Source organism: Amblyomma mixtum, chromosome 1, assembly GCF_055824585.1.
Source record: "Amblyomma mixtum isolate Tamu chromosome 1, ASM5582458v1, whole genome shotgun sequence".
NCBI classification, from domain to species: Eukaryota; Metazoa; Arthropoda; class Arachnida; order Ixodida; family Ixodidae; genus Amblyomma; species Amblyomma mixtum.
The window spans coordinates 164,546,391-164,563,828 of NC_143012.1; the positions used below are offsets into that span (position 1 = coordinate 164,546,391).

At 47.5% G+C, this 17,438-nt stretch overlaps 1 protein-coding gene across 1 annotated transcript in view; it reads left to right on the plus strand.

The window, feature by feature from the left end:
- The first annotated feature begins 6,593 nt into the window (after positions 1 to 6,593).
- The window catches only part of LOC149369659 (uncharacterized), a 177,270-nt gene continuing 166,425 nt past the window's right edge, over positions 6,594 to 17,438 (plus strand). Inside the window, exon 1 of the mRNA XM_089559181.1 lies at positions 6,594 to 6,825. Coding sequence (XP_089415307.1) covers positions 6,594 to 6,825 — 232 coding nt within the window. The remainder of the gene's footprint in view (positions 6,826 to 17,438) is intronic.

Genomic DNA, 17,438 nt, shown 5'->3' on the forward strand with positions numbered 1-17,438 from the left:
TAGAGCAGGAGTGTTCCGACTACTACTAATATTACTATGCATCAACAGTGACGAAGTGATTGAACGCGCAAAAGACGAGGGCAGAAGGAAGGACACAAGAAAGGCACCGATTTCAACTATAAAGTTCATTGAAAAAAACAAACAAAAAACGCTAGAAATATATACATGGGACATAAACATAATTAATTTTCTTTATTTCACACCTTCCTTATTTTTGGCGTCCGCTTCCTCTTTTCGCTTACTTACTAATTTGCTCTGTGCAATTATGTCGACAATTATCACTAACTCTCCCAAGTTTCCACTGTGTCGACGTTGTGCCTTTTGCGGTGCGGGCTGAGCAGCATTATTTTTTTCTTTTTCTTTGCTCCCACTAATATATGTCACGACATTGAAAACAGGAAAGTCTGTAGTCGGGTAAAACTCAAGAACGAAACGGCACATTCCCTCAAAGGAGGCCCTCCAGATAGTAACATCGATGGTACAGCTTTCTGCGGCTATTTAGCCAAGGCTAAACAAGAGAGAGAAGGAAACGGTCCTCTGTTCCCGTGCTGGCATCCTTATTCCGAACAAGGATCACCCCACCTCTGACGCCGTTTGGACAAAGACGGTACCCTTTGCCCCGGCTCTCCAACTTTTTCCCTTCACCCTTCCGGAACCATAGACCGAATAAAGGAAGCCCCACTCTCTTTGGCCCTTTGGCTTTGGCGAGGGACAGGCAGAGAAAGAAGCATGCGGAACCACCCCAGCCAACACCTCCCCCCACGCACGACGGGGACTAGCAGCCGGGCTTGCCGTGGTTCGTTTGTAATCCTCTGAAGGCAGGCGCAGCAACAAAAGAAAAGCCTTCACGCAGCACGGGTGCACGGGTCAAGAAAGGAACGGACACGTATCTCAACATCTCAACCAAAACCAGTCTCGGGTCGCTGGGGGCAAGACGGGTAGACACTTTCTCAGTGATGGATCAGTGTCGTAGCCTGGTGGCAGAATATGAACTACTCGCAAGATGGCGGCAGTGGAACCGCCACCTTTAAAGGTCAGGCGACGGAGTCGGCGACGGCTGCGGCAGCGGCGAGGAGCGACCACCTGCGCGGTGCGTGACGTCACTCTGTTTCGCGCATGCGCACAACTCACCAGTACGGCTGACGCGATGCTCGGCTCTGACCCGCGTAGTGAAGCTTTTCGCTTCAACATTACTTTATGTAATTAGCTTCAGTTTTATCCGTTGTTGTTTGTATGCAGTCATTTTTTCACATCTGTAACAGGAGGTCCCCTATGCTCCCGTGTGCTTTGGGGGACCTCCTCCTATATTTATGAGATATGTGTACAGCGTGACGGAGCCGTCCGCTAGCGATTGGCATTTTTTTTATACAAGCAGAACAATCTCAGCGCATCGGCATAACACAGAATGATTTCACCATAGTTACATTTCATTGGAGTAGCATCTTTCTGGGCGTAATCATTATCGCGTGCCAGCGAGCACATGCATTTCCCGATTGCCGCATTACGTAATAGCATTTTCCTTCTTAAGTATCTCTACCTCTGGTACAAGCCAGCCTTTCCTTGCTTATTTCCGTCACGTGAAACAAAGAATGTTCGAATGCTGAAAAAAAAAATGTACCAATTTATACTTCCTTAATTTTCAATACCAGTGGTAATATCTACGGTCTAACGTGTCGAAGCGACACTGGGGCTATCAGGGACGCCTAGTGGAGGGCCCAAGATCAACGCAGACCAGCTGAGGTTCCTCAACGTGGGCTCACATCGCACAGGCATTTTTGCATTTCACCGCCATCGAAATGCTGCCTTCGCAGTGAGGATCGAACCCATGACCTTGGGATCAGCAGCCGGCTGCCACAGCCACTGAGACATCGTGAGGGGGTCTTATTTAGTATCTGCTATCTGAGACAACGTATGCCTCCGAAAGTAAACGCTTCACAACGTGGCTGGGTCGTTGCGCCTGTTTTATATAATAATGGTGCGTGACTGAAAGAAAAGGAGGCTATTCTCACTAGGGGCTTTATAAGTTAGAGCAGTGCTAACAATTTTATTAAATTTTGCAATTGTTACAATTTCTCCCCTTTTACAAGCATGTAAAAGGGGGAGACTCTTATAAACCCAACAATTTACATCAATCTGGAGTGCAATGCTTTAGAATTGCCGAAAGCGCATTACAGAAGCGCCAATTATGCTTATTCCTTGACACCAGGCTTCCTTTCGTTTTGTTGTCGCATAGACTGCATGTCCTCTAATAACTGTATAACACAGACAGCTTTCGGCGGATAAATCTACGCGCTGGCACATGTCATTTAGGCGAAAAAAAAATGCCATGTTGGAAAAAAAGTGCGGCTGAATCGAGTCCCGAACCGGTTCGGAACGGTTCCTTTGAATCGTTCCGGTTCAGGTTCATTTCCAAGACGGAGAAAAAAAAAGGGTTTGGTTTAGTTCCGGTTAAGGGCAGAAATACAGGTTTTCCGTGTTTTTAGCGCTTGTACGTGTCTGTCGGGTTAAGGTTCGGTTCCGGTTCGACACCCTGCTTTAAGGTGTATTCTTTGAGAAAAAAGTAGAAAAAATTTGTCACCAAACTTTTATTTGAGGAGGCTCGTTAATGAGGAAACAAACACCTTGCATGACTTTTCTTCTTCTTGCGTGGCGTGGTCAACGTGGGCCAGCAGATCCAGTGCATATAGGGTTGCTATCCGACGAATTCCTGTCATCGGCGCGCCGATGAAGAGAAGGATTTCCGGTCGGCTAGGAATTATACAAGGGTTGCACCGCCGTCACATCCGCAAGCCAGGAAACCGGAAACCGCCATGTTTAAGAACACTCGCTGCAGAGATCGTGCTGGGTTGTGTACTCTGCAGTAGTAGAAGACCGACAATAGACGATATGCGAAATGCACAGCGCCATCTCTCGACGCTCCGAGAACTAAGTCCTCCATGTTGGCACGGTACAGAAAACGAAACCGCTGCCCAGCGTTGGGTTAAAACGGCTGCGCTTCGTTTGAAAAGTAAAATGCCGATGCAGTGTTGCGCTACCCTCTCCACTGTGAAAAGACACTACGATGCGTGCCAGAACTAGGTGCGTTCCAGCTTTTCGCTTTTCTATTTTTTACTCCGTCCCAACGTTTTAGTAACACAAAACGCCATGCGAGGCATCATGTGTCAGCACGCGGATCAGTGCGCAGCTTTCGCTTTCTGCGCTGATTTTTGACAAATCTCTCGAGGTGATTTGCGTTTAAATTAAGATAAGGACCACAGCCTTTGTTGTCTCTGATCAAAATTAGAAGCCGATTTCGTGCATTTATCAACTCCCCGGTCGGGCGTGAATATATATAGACGCATACTTGAACAACGTAATAGAGAAGATAATTTTTTTGAGCGGGCCAATCGCTCGTGCCGTGGCGAAATAAATTCACTCGAAGAACCATATGCCGATTACTGCTTAGTTTGCTACGTGTTCAGTTAAGTTTTTCCCGCGTTCGATTAGTTTTAGAAGGGCGAGCAAACTCTCTGGACCATACGCATATCCCAAGCAACCACCGATATCCTTCGGACGGCCGACAGAGGTCTATTTCGGATGTTCTGTACGTCCGCTGAACATCCGCAAACAGCCGGTAGACGTCTGTCGGCCGTCCGAAAGGTGGCCAAAGGTATACGGTTCGCCCGCCGACGGACGTCCAGTTGAGTACGTCCATTGGCGGATCTTTCTCGAATATTCTCATATATGGTGCATGTGTGCTTTTTTCACTCCGCGATATGCAATAAAACCAAAAACAATTTGATGCAAAGCACGCATATTTTATTGTGGTTGATGATACATCAGCAGAGCAATGGGTTACATTCGGAAAATTCCTTAAAAGTGACTCTTCAAATGTGGCAAGCTTGGGACACACATCCGTAATCTTCCCACCCACAGGATTTCTGAAATAAAAAAGAACGCGGCAAACATCAATCATGTGAAACAAATGGCACAATGCAGTAGCCCAAGTAAAAACATTGGAACTAATTAATAGAAGTGTTTAATGCTGCAAGTATAACAGACAATGCACTTTAACAAACACCTCAATAAATATAAGGCAATAACAGCTCTCACTTTTCCACACCATATTTGACAATGTATCTGTTCTTTATTTATTTTCATGGGCCTTAGGGCACTAACCTGCGCAGCACTGTACGCGACTGTGCACAGAAAGCCGCAAAGCTTCCGTTGCGAACCACTGCGACCTCACGTGCTTCCTATGGTCTGCCTTTCGCGCGTTGTCACTCTTTATATAGGCACAGCGAACCTAGCGATGCCTTAAAAATGAACAAGATGCGAAAACACTCCGTCCCGCAACTTTGAAGAGGAGTGGGAATTAGTCGCGCGAGTTGAGGGCTCCCGCAGCTGTGTGATGTAGGCTCCCGAAAGTGTGAGAACAGCACACACTTGGGGAAGCCATCTCCTCGCACTTACTGCTCTCACTGTCCTGTGAACGAATGCCATATGAGCATGCTGCATTGTCCTAGAAGCAAAGTTCCAAGAAGTGTACTGGATACATACCTTCGTAGGCAATCACATGTGCACTAAGCCTTCTTTACACCAAGGTAGACGCAGTACGGGATTCCGGTGTTCCAGAAGAGCTTCAGGCGCTTCCCGTATCTTTCGAATTGCTTAAGTTAGATACAACTTTCGTCCACAGACCGAACAAAGCCACATTTTATAATAACAGAGCTATAAAGATCTGCGCGACAACACTACGCGACATATCAACAACAGCGCTACGGAGCCGTGCTGACGGATTGGATTGGTCTGACCGCGAACTGACATCTATGATGATCGTGATAGCAGAATGCACGGGAGTTTGGATGCTTACTGCACTATAATGCTTACGAATGGTTTCAATGGCAAGTTTAGCTAGCAAAACAGTGGACATGTCGCACAACTCCTCTAATTCGGAGAAGTTTTATAAATATAAAACTAGTCATTGAGTTCTTGCAAAATTCTGCAACACCTGCTTCTCCTCTTAGATAAATTTAGCTCGTTGGCGGCTCTTGCACTGCAGGTAGGAGTGGAATCGTACCAGTTTACAAACGTCTTCGCGTCAAACCCTCCAACTGATGCAAATAAAACAGTGTACATACATGAAAGACTCGAATTTTCTGTGAAATAAAAAACGTCCATACTCATGGCCTGGGAAAATATTCGACCTTACATCCTTCGGACGTCCACCTCGTCCCTCATGCTGATATACAAAAGTGGACACTGTCCGTACGTCCGGCGGATGTACGAATACGGATATCCGAAATCGGATTGTGTTCGTACATCCGATGGACGTCCGATCTCGGCAAAGGACGTTCGGATCTAGCTCGTACGTCCGACGGATATCTGTGGTTGCTTGGGATGTTATGCGCGTTAAGGAGTCTTTGTGAAGCAATACACCCTACGTATAAAACCTGAGGTGCGAATGCTTTATTTCTTGAGGATTCCTATACCTTCCATATCTGCGGCGACGAAAATCTAAAAAAAAAGAAGCGAATAATATAGCTACTTTATTATGAAGGAGGGACGCATTTCTAAGCTAGAAAGTTCATGCAACGGTGTTCTGAAAACGCTTCAGGCCATCAGATTTTATTATCGTTGTGGCAAGCTTCAACAGCTTGCTTCGCAACAAAGCCATTTGTCCAAGTTTGGGAGTAAGCTAATTAAGTTTCGGAAGCAACCAAACATGCTAATTTCGCCCCTGCACACACAGCTTGACCAGCGTATCGAGTCCGTGCAGGCACCTACAGCTGTACGCTCTTTCTCTAATCAAGACGCCACGGTAGCTCAGTGCTTATCTGAAAAAAAAACGAGTCTTTGCTTACATTTTGAATTATATATGCCCACTTTCCTCCTGGTAATATCGACTGACAACATCGCAATACTCGCTTCAACTGCGTCTTAAGCAAGACGCGGTTTCAACGAATTGCGGCGAAAATCAACCGACGCCCGGCTCTGAAACGGTGACGTTGAAAACCGCAGATGCGCATTGCACATGACAGTAAAGGAATCGAATTACGCAGCTGGTCGAGGGTCTTGTGTGATTATACTGCAATGCACGAAGCTCCTGGCGTCGGCGCGAACGAAAGTTCGCACTATCACAAGTTTGTCAACACACGTGCGCACTCACCGCAAAATAACCGCTCGCTACCGTACCAGATGAATTCACGTTCACCTGGGAATAAAATAGCCATGATAATGCGTGATGCTTGAACTGGTGCTTTAATGCGAGCATGAAAGCGACAACAGCACACGGTCACGGTTCGCCTTTCCAACCCACTTTCGAGTGCCGATTATTGCGATCATCGGCGCCAGACTTCAAGCGAAGCTGAGGACGCGGTAGGAGTAAGCTGGCGCTTATTGAAAGCACCTACATTTAGTCAAAGATCAGCTGTGAAAACAACGCAGCAGCTGAAGCTTGCCTGTTGAAATTCCATTCGCAAGAAGAAAGTACGCATAGCAAACGATGCACCAGCTCGACGAGCTCGACCGCGCCAAGATGGAAACCGGAAGTTGTGGGCGCGGTGTTGCCAGACCGCCAAGCAATTTCGCATATCGTCTAGTCCGGTTTCACAATGACGATTTGTGCCATTTTTGGCTGCAGAACGAGAAGTGATTCTTTTGCTACTAAAGACACGGCACAGCCACGCATCGGACTGTTTAGTTTGCCCGCGGTTATTAAGAACCAATGCGAACGGACAAGGCTGTTGTCTGAGCAGCGCTGGAGCGTTTGGCTGGCAAGGATAAATAGAAAAGACTTGAAGAATGCGAAGTATGTCCGTGTTTGTGGTCTTCACTTCGTCAAAGGTAAGGGCATTTTCCGATTACGCCATTTTATAACATTAACTCGCCTGGCCGCTTCTCTTTCCTGCTGCTGAGATTGTTTACCCGCGACGTTCAGGCGCGCTTTTTCTGAAAGCGCTAGTCAAAGCTCTGTAGATTGCTAACTGTACTGGCTGTGTGCTGTGTGGCTGGGCTTCGTCATAAGTACGATCATTTTCAGATTACGCCATTTTATAACATTAACTCGCCTGGCCGCTTCTCTTTCCTGCTGCTGAGATTGTTTACCCGCGACGTTCAGGCGCGCTTTTTCTGAAAGCGCTAGTCAAAGCTCTGTAGATTGCTAACTGTACTGGCTGTGTGCTGTGTGGCTGGGCTTCATCATAAGTATGATCATTTTCAGATTACGCCATTTTATAACATTAACTCGCCTGGCCGCTTCTCTTTCCTGCTGCTGAGATTGTTTACCCGCGACGTTCAGGCGCGCTTTTTCTGAAAGCGCTAGTCAAAGCTCTGTAGATTGCTAACTGTACTGGCTGTGTGGCTGGGCTTCGTCATAAGTACGATCATTTTCAGATTACGCCGTTTTGTAACATTAACTCGCCTGGCCGCTTCTCTTTCCTGCTGCTGAGATTGTTTACCCGCGACGTTCAGGCGCGCTTTTTCTGAAAGCGCTAGTCAAAGCTCTGTAGATTGCTAACTGTACTGGCTGTGTGCTGTGTGGCTGGGCTTCGTCATAAGTACGATCATTTTCAGATTACGCCGTTTTGTAACATTAACTCGCCTGGCCGCTTCTCTTTCCTGCTGCTGAGATTGTTTACCCGCGACGTTCAGGCGCGCTTTTTCTGAAAGCGCTAGTCAAAGCTCTGTAGATTGCTAACTGTACTGGCTGTGTGCTGTGTGGCTGGGCTTCGTCATAAGTACGATCATTTTCAGATTACGCCGTTTTGTAACATTAACTCGCCTGGCCGCTTCTCTTTCCTGCTGCTGAGATTGTTTACCCGCGACGTTCAGACGCGCTTTTTCTGAAAGCGCTAGTCAAAGCTCTGTAGATTGCTAACTGTACTGGCTGTGTGCTGTGTGGCTGGGCTTCGTCATAAGTACGATCATTTTCAGATTACGCCGTTTTGTAACATTAACTCGCCTGGCCGCTTCTCTTTCCTGCTGCTGAGATTGTTTACCCGCGACGTTCAGACGCGCTTTTTCTGAAAGCGCTAGTCAAAGCTCTGTAGATTGCTAACTGTACTGGCTGTGTGCTGTGTGGCTGGGCTTCGTCATAAGTACGATCATTTTCAGATTACGCCGTTTTGTAACATTAACTCGCCTGGCCGCTTCTCTTTCCAGCTGCTGAGATTGTTTACCCGCGACGTTCAGGCGCGCTTTTTCTGAAAGCGCTAGTCAAAGCTCTGTAGATTGCTAACTGTACTGGCTGTGTGCTGTGTGGCTGGGCTTCGTCATAAGTACGATCATTTTCAGATTACGCCGTTTTGTAACATTAGCTCGCCTGGCCGCTTCTCTTTCCTGCTGCTGAGATTGTTTACCCGCGACGTTCAGGCGCGCTTTTTCTGAAAGCGCTAGTCAAAGCTCTGTAGATTGCTAACTGTACTGGCTGTGTGCTGTGTGGCTGGGCTTCGTCATAAGTACGATCATTTTCAGATTACGCCGTTTTGTAACATTAACTCGCCTGGCCGCTTCTCTTTCCTGCTGCTGAGATTGTTTACCCGCGACGTTCAGGCGCGCTTTTTCTGAAAGCGCTAGTCAAAGCTCTGTAGATTGCTAACTGTACTGCCTGTGTGCTGTGTGGCTGGGCTTCGTCATAAGTACGATCATTTTCAGATTACGCCGTTTTGTAACATTAACTCGCCTGGCCGCTTCTCTTTCCTGCTGCTGAGATTGTTTACCCGCGACGTTCAGGCGCGCTTTTTCTGAAAGCGCTAGTCAAAGCTCTGTAGATTGCTAACTCTACTGGCTGTGTGCTGTGTGGCTGGGCTTCATCATAAGTACGATCATTTTCAGATTACGCCATTTTCTAACATTAACTCGCCTGGCCGCTTCTCTTTCCTGCTGCTGAGATTGTTTACCTGCGACGTTCAGGCGCGCTTTTTCTGAAAGCGCTAGTCAAAGCTCTGTAGATTGCTAACTGTACTGGCTGTGGGCTGTGTGGCTGGGCTTCGTCATAAGTACGATCATTTTCAGATTACGCCATTTTATAACATTAACTCGCCTGGCCGCTTCTCTTTCCTGCTGCTGAGATTGTTTACCCGCGACGTTCAGGCGCGCTTTTTCTGAAAGCGCTAGTCAAAGCTCTGTAGATTGCTAACTGTACTGGCTGTGTGCTGTGTGGCTGGGCTTCGTCATAAGTACGATCATTTTCAGATTACGCCATTTTATAACATTAACTCGCCTGGCCGCTTCTCTTTCCTGCTGCTGAGATTGTTTACCCGCGACGTTCACGCGCGCTTTTTCTGAAAGCGCTAGTCAAAGCTCTGTAGATTGCTAACTGTACTGGCTGTGTGCTGTGTGGCTGGGCTTCGTCATAAGTACGATCATTTTCAGATTACGTCATTTTATAACATTAACTCGCCTGGCCGCTTCTCTTTCCTGCTGCTGAGATTGTTTACCCGCGACGTTCAGGCGCGCTTTTTCTGAAAGCGCTAGTCAAAGCTCTGTAGATTGCTAACTGTACTGGCTGTGTGCTGTGTGGCTGGGCTTCGTCATAAGTACAATCATTTTCAGATTACGCCATTTTATAACATTAACTCGCCTGGCCGCTTCTCTTTCCTGCTGCTGAGATTGTTTACCCGCGACGTTCACGCGCGCTTTTTCTGAAAGCGCTAGTCAAAGCTCTGTAGATTGCTAACTGTACTGGCTGTGTGCTGTGTGGCTGGGCTTCGTCATAAGTACGATCATTTTCAGATTACGTCATTTTATAACATTAACTCGCCTGGCCGCTTCTCTTTCCTGCTGCTGAGATTGTTTACCCGCGACGTTCAGGCGCGCTTTTTCTGAAAGCGCTAGTCAAAGCTCTGTAGATTGCTAACTGTACTGGCTGTGTGCTGTGTGGCTGGGCTTCGTCATAAGTACGATCATTTTCAGATTACGCCGTTTTGTAACATTAACTCGCCTGGCCGCTTCTCTTTCCTGCTGCTGAGATTGTTTACCCGCGACGTTCAGACGCGCTTTTTCTGAAAGCGCTAGTCAAAGCTCTGTAGATTGCTAACTGTACTGGCTGTGTGCTGTGTGGCTGGGCTTCGTCATAAGTACGATCATTTTCAGATTACGCCGTTTTGTAACATTAACTCGCCTGGCCGCTTCTCTTTCCTGCTGCTGAGATTGTTTACCCGCGACGTTCAGACGCGCTTTTTCTGAAAGCGCTAGTCAAAGCTCTGTAGATTGCTAACTGTACTGGCTGTGTGCTGTGTGGCTGGGCTTCGTCATAAGTACGATCATTTTCAGATTACGCCGTTTTGTAACATTAACTCGCCTGGCCGCTTCTCTTTCCTGCTGCTGAGATTGTTTACCCGCGACGTTCAGGCGCGCTTTTTCTGAAAGCGCTAGTCAAAGCTCTGTAGATTGCTAACTGTACTGGCTGTGTGCTGTGTGGCTGGGCTTCGTCATAAGTACGATCATTTTCAGATTACGCCGTTTTGTAACATTAGCTCGCCTGGCCGCTTCTCTTTCCTGCTGCTGAGATTGTTTACCCGCGACGTTCAGGCGCGCTTTTTCTGAAAGCGCTAGTCAAAGCTCTGTAGATTGCTAACTGTACTGGCTGTGTGCTGTGTGGCTGGGCTTCGTCATAAGTACGATCATTTTCAGATTACGCCGTTTTGTAACATTAACTCGCCTGGCCGCTTCTCTTTCCTGCTGCTGAGATTGTTTACCCGCGACGTTCAGGCGCGCTTTTTCTGAAAGCGCTAGTCAAAGCTCTGTAGATTGCTAACTGTACTGCCTGTGTGCTGTGTGGCTGGGCTTCGTCATAAGTACGATCATTTTCAGATTACGCCGTTTTGTAACATTAACTCGCCTGGCCGCTTCTCTTTCCTGCTGCTGAGATTGTTTACCCGCGACGTTCAGGCGCGCTTTTTCTGAAAGCGCTAGTCAAAGCTCTGTAGATTGCTAACTCTACTGGCTGTGTGCTGTGTGGCTGGGCTTCATCATAAGTACGATCATTTTCAGATTACGCCATTTTCTAACATTAACTCGCCTGGCCGCTTCTCTTTCCTGCTGCTGAGATTGTTTACCCGCGACGTTCAGGCGCGCTTTTTCTGAAAGCGCTAGTCAAAGCTCTGTAGATTGCTAACTGTACTGGCTGTGGGCTGTGTGGCTGGGCTTCGTCATAAGTACGATCATTTTCAGATTACGCCATTTTATAACATTAACTCGCCTGGCCGCTTCTCTTTCCTGCTGCTGAGATTGTTTACCCGCGACGTTCAGGCGCGCTTTTTCTGAAAGCGCTAGTCAAAGCTCTGTAGATTGCTAACTGTACTGGCTGTGTGCTGTGTGGCTGGGCTTCGTCATAAGTACGATCATTTTCAGATTACGCCATTTTATAACATTAACTCGCCTGGCCGCTTCTCTTTCCTGCTGCTGAGATTGTTTACCCGCGACGTTCAGGCGCGCTTTTTCTGAAAGCGCTAGTCAAAGCTCTGTAGATTGCTAACTGTACTGGCTGTGTGCTGTGTGGCTGGGCTTCGTCATAAGTACGATCATTTTCAGATTACGCCATTTTATAACATTAACTCGCCTGGCCGCTTCTCTTTCCTGCTGCTGAGATTGTTTACCCGCGACGTTCACGCGCGCTTTTTCTGAAAGCGCTAGTCAAAGCTCTGTAGATTGCTAACTGTACTGGCTGTGTGCTGTGTGGCTGGGCTTCGTCATAAGTACGATCATTTTCAGATTACGTCATTTTATAACATTAACTCGCCTGGCCGCTTCTCTTTCCTGCTGCTGAGATTGTTTACCCGCGACGTTCAGGCGCGCTTTTTCTGAAAGCGCTAGTCAAAGCTCTGTAGATTGCTAACTGTACTGGCTGTGTGCTGTGTGGCTGGGCTTCGTCATAAGTACGATCATTTTCAGATTACGCCATTTTATAACATTAACTCGCCTGGCCGCTTCTCTTTCCTGCTGCTGAGATTGTTTACCCGCGACGTTCAGGCGCGCTTTTTCTGAAAGCGCTAGTCAAAGCTCTGTAGATTGCTAACTGTACTGGCTGTGGGCTGTGTGGCTGGGCTTCGTCATAAGTACGATCATTTTCAGATTACGCCATTTTATAACATTAACTCGCCTGGCCGCTTCTCTTTCCTGCTGCTGAGATTGTTTACCCGCGACGTTCAGGCGCGCTTTTTCTGAAAGCGCTAGTCAAAGCTCTGTAGATTGCTAACTGTACTGGCTGTGTGCTGTGTGGCTGGGCTTCGTCATAAGTACGATCATTTTCAGATTACGCCGTTTTGTAACATTAGCTCGCCTGGCCGCTTCTCTTTCCTGCTGCTGAGATTGTTTACCCGCGACGTTCAGGCGCGCTTTTTCTGAAAGCGCTAGTCAAAGCTCTGTAGATTGCTAACTGTACTGGCTGTGTGCTGTGTGGCTGGGCTTCGTCATAAGTACGATCATTTTCAGATTACGCCGTTTTGTAACATTAACTCGCCTGGCCGCTTCTCTTTCCTGCTGCTGAGATTGTTTACCCGCGACGTTCAGGCGCGCTTTTTCTGAAAGCGCTAGTCAAAGCTCTGTAGATTGCTAACTGTACTGCCTGTGTGCTGTGTGGCTGGGCTTCGTCATAAGTACGATCATTTTCAGATTACGCCGTTTTGTAACATTAACTCGCCTGGCCGCTTCTCTTTCCTGCTGCTGAGATTGTTTACCCGCGACGTTCAGGCGCGCTTTTTCTGAAAGCGCTAGTCAAAGCTCTGTAGATTGCTAACTCTACTGGCTGTGTGCTGTGTGGCTGGGCTTCATCATAAGTACGATCATTTTCAGATTACGCCATTTTCTAACATTAACTCGCCTGGCCGCTTCTCTTTCCTGCTGCTGAGATTGTTTACCCGCGACGTTCAGGCGCGCTTTTTCTGAAAGCGCTAGTCAAAGCTCTGTAGATTGCTAACTGTACTGGCTGTGGGCTGTGTGGCTGGGCTTCGTCATAAGTACGATCATTTTCAGATTACGCCATTTTATAACATTAACTCGCCTGGCCGCTTCTCTTTCCTGCTGCTGAGATTGTTTACCCGCGACGTTCAGGCGCGCTTTTTCTGAAAGCGCTAGTCAAAGCTCTGTAGATTGCTAACTGTACTGGCTGTGTGCTGTGTGGCTGGGCTTCGTCATAAGTACGATCATTTTCAGATTACGCCATTTTATAACATTAACTCGCCTGGCCGCTTCTCTTTCCTGCTGCTGAGATTGTTTACCCGCGACGTTCAGGCGCGCTTTTTCTGAAAGCGCTAGTCAAAGCTCTGTAGATTGCTAACTGTACTGGCTGTGTGCTGTGTGGCTGGGCTTCGTCATAAGTACGATCATTTTCAGATTACGCCATTTTATAACATTAACTCGCCTGGCCGCTTCTCTTTCCTGCTGCTGAGATTGTTTACCCGCGACGTTCACGCGCGCTTTTTCTGAAAGCGCTAGTCAAAGCTCTGTAGATTGCTAACTGTACTGGCTGTGTGCTGTGTGGCTGGGCTTCGTCATAAGTACGATCATTTTCAGATTACGTCATTTTATAACATTAACTCGCCTGGCCGCTTCTCTTTCCTGCTGCTGAGATTGTTTACCCGCGACGTTCAGGCGCGCTTTTTCTGAAAGCGCTAGTCAAAGCTCTGTAGATTGCTAACTGTACTGGCTGTGTGCTGTGTGGCTGGGCTTTGTCATAAGTACGATCATTTTCAGATTACGCCATTTTATAACATTAACTCGCCTGGCCGCTTCTCTTTCCTGCTGCTGAGATTGTTTACCCGCGACCTTCAGGCGCGCTTTTTCTGAAAGCGCTAGTCAAAGCTCTGTAGATTGCTAACTGTACTGGCTGTGTGCTGTGTGGCTGGGCTTCGTCATAAGTACGATCATTTTCAGATTACGCCATTTTATAACATTAACTCGCCTGGCCGCTTCTCTTTCCTGCTGCTGAGATTGTTTACCCGCGACGTTCAGGCGCGCTTTTTCTGAAAGCGCTAGTCAAAACTCTGTAGATTGCTAACTGTACTGGCTGTGGGCTGTGTGGCTGGGCTTCGTCATAAGTACGATCATTTTCAGATTACGCCATTTTATAACATTAACTCGCCTGGCCGCTTCTCTTTCCTGCTGCTGAGATTGTTTACCCGCGACGTTCAGGCGCGCTTTTTCTGAAAGCGCTAGTCAAAGCTCTGTAGATTGCTAACTGTACTGGCTGTGTGCTGTGTGGCTGGGCTTCGTCATAAGTACGATCATTTTCAGATTACGCCATTTTATAACATTAACTCACCTGGCCGCTTCTCTTTCCTGCTGCTGAGATTGTTTACCCGCGACGTTCAGGCGCGCTTTTTCTGAAAGCGCTAGTAAAAGCTCTGTAGATTGCTAACTGTACTGGCTGTGTGCTGTGTGGCTGGGCTTCGTCATAAGTACGATCATTTTCAGATTACGCCATTTTATAACATTAACTCGCCTGGCCGCTTCTCTTTCCTGCTGCTGAGATTGTTTACCCGCGACGTTCAGGCGCGCTTTTTCTGAAAGCGCTAGTCAAAGCTCTGTAGATTGCTAACTGTACTGGCTGTGTGCTGTGTGGCTGGGCTTCGTCATAAGTACGATCATTTTCAGATTACGCCGTTTTGTAACATTAACTCGCCTGGCCGCTTCTCTTTCCTGCTGCTGAGATTGTTTACCCGCGACGTTCAGGCGCGCTTTTTCTGAAAGCGCTAGTCAAAGCTCTGTAGATTGCTAACTGTACTGGCTGTGTGCTGTGTGGCTGGGCTTCGTCATAAGTACGATCATTTTCATATTACGCCATTTTATAACATTAACTCGCCTGGCCGCTTCTCTTTCCTGCTGCTGAGATTGTTTACCCGCGACGTTCAGGCGCGCTTTTTCTGAAAGCGCTAGTCAAAGCTCTGTAGATTGCTAACTGTACTGGCTGTGTGCTGTGTGGCTGGGCTTCGTCATAAGTACGATCATTTTCAGATTACGCCATTTTATAACATTAACTCGCCTGGCCGCTTCTCTTTCCTGCTGCTGAGATTGTTTACCCGCGACGTTCAGGCGCGCTTTTTCTGAAAGCGCTAGTCAAAACTCTGTAGATTGCTAACTGTACTGGCTGTGGGCTGTGTGGCTGGGCTTCGTCATAAGTACGATCATTTTCAGATTACGCCGTTTTGTAACATTAACTCGGCTGACCGCTTCTCTTTCCTGCTGCTGAGATTGTTTACCCGCGACGTTCAGGCGCGCTTTTTCTGAAAGCGCTAGTCAAAGCTCTGTAGATTGCTAACTGTACTGGCTGTGTGCTGTGTGGCTGGGCTTCGTGATAAGTACGATCATTTTCAGATTACGCCATTTTATAACATTAACTCACCTGGCCGCTTCTCTTTCCTGCTGCTGAGATTGTTTACCCGCGACGTTCAGGCGCGCTTTTTCTGAAAGCCCTAGTCAAAGCTCTGTAGATTGCTAACTGTACTGGCTGTGTGCTGTGTGGCTGGGCTTCGTCATAAGTACGATCATTTTCAGATTACGCCATTTTATAACATTAACTCGCCTGGCCGCTTCTCTTTCCTGCTGCTGAGATTGTTTACCCGCGACGTTCACGCGCGCTTTTTCTGAAAGCGCTAGTCAAAGCTCTGTAGATTGCTAACTGTACTGGCTGTGTGCTGTGTGGCTGGGCTTCGTCATAAGTACGATCATTTTCAGATTACGCCATTTTATAACATTAACTCACCTGGCCGCTTCTCTTTCCTGCTACTGAGATTGTTTACCCGCGACGTTCACGCGCGCTTTTTCTGAAAGCGCTAGTCAAAGCTCTGTAGATTGCTAACTGTACTGGCTGTGTGCTGTGTGGCTGGGCTTCGTCATAAGTACGATCATTTTCAGATTACGCCATTTTATAACATTAACTCGCCTGGCCGCTTCTCTTTCCTGCTGCTGAGATTGTTTACCCGCGACGTTCACGCGCGCTTTTTCTGAAAGCGCTAGTCAAAACTCTGTAGATTGCTAACTGTACTGGCTGTGTGCTGTGTGGCTGGGCTTCGTCATAAGTACGATCATTTTCAGATTACGCCATTTTATAACATTAACTCACCTGGCCGCTTCTCTTTCCTGCTGCTGAGATTGTTTACCCGCGACGTTCACGCGCGCTTTTTCTGAAAGCGCTAGTCAAAGCTCTGTAGATTGCTAACTGTACTGGCTGTGGGCTGTGTGGCTGGGCTTCGTCATAAGTACGATCATTTTCAGATTACGCCGTTTTGTAACATTAACTCGCCTGGCCGCTTCTCTTTCCTGCTGCTGAGATTGTTTACCCGCGACGTTCAGGCGCGCTTTTTCTGAAAGCGCTAGTCAAAACTCTGTAGATTGCTAACTGTACTGGCTGTGTGCTGTGTGGCTGGGCTTCGTCATAAGTACGATCATTTTCAGATTACGCCATTTTATAACATTAACTCACCTGGCCGCTTCTCTTTCCTGCTGCTGAGATTGTTTACCCGCGACGTTCACGCGCGCTTTTTCTGAAAGCGCTAGTCAAAGCTCTGTAGATTGCTAACTGTACTGGCTGTGTGCTGTGTGGCTGGGCTTCGTCATAAGTACGATCATTTTCATATTACGCCATTTTATAACATTAACTCGCCTGGCCGCTTCTCTTTCCTGCTGCTGAGATTGTTTACCCGCGACGTTCAGGCGCGCTTTTTCTGAAAGCGCTAGTCAAAGCTCTGTAGATTGCTAACTGTACTGGCTGTGTGCTGTGTGGCTGGGCTTCGTCATAAGTACGATCATTTTCATATTACGCCATTTTATAACATTAACTCGCCTGGCCGCTTCTCTTTCCTGCTGCTGAGATTGTTTACCCGCGACGTTCAGGCGCGCTTTTTCTGAAAGCGCTAGTCAAAGCTCTGTAGATTGCTAACTGTACTGGCTGTGTGCTGTGTGGCTGGGCTTCGTCATAAGTACGATCATTTTCAGATTACGCCATTTTATAACATTAACTCGCCTGGCCGCTTCTCTTTCCTGCTGCTGAGATTGTTTACCCGCGACGTTCAGGCGCGCTTTTTCTGAAAGCGCTAGTCAAAGCTCTGTAGATTGCTAACTGTACTGGCTGTGTGCTGTGTGGCTGGGCTTCGTCATAAGTACGATCATTTTCAGATTACGCCGTTTTGTAACATTAACTCGCCTGGCCGCTTCTCTTTCCTGCTGCTGAGATTGTTTACCCGCGACGTTCAGGCGCGCTTTTTCTGAAAGCGCTAGTCAAAGCTCTGTAGATTGCTAACTGTACTGGCTGTGTGCTGTGTGGCTGGGCTTCGTCATAAGTACGATCATTTTCATATTACGCCATTTTATAACATTAACTCGCCTGGCCGCTTCTCTTTCCTGCTGCTGAGATTGTTTACCCGCGACGTTCAGGCGCGCTTTTTCTGAAAGCGCTAGTCAAAGCTCTGTAGATTGCTAACTGTACTGGCTGTGTGCTGTGTGGCTGGGCTTCGTCATAA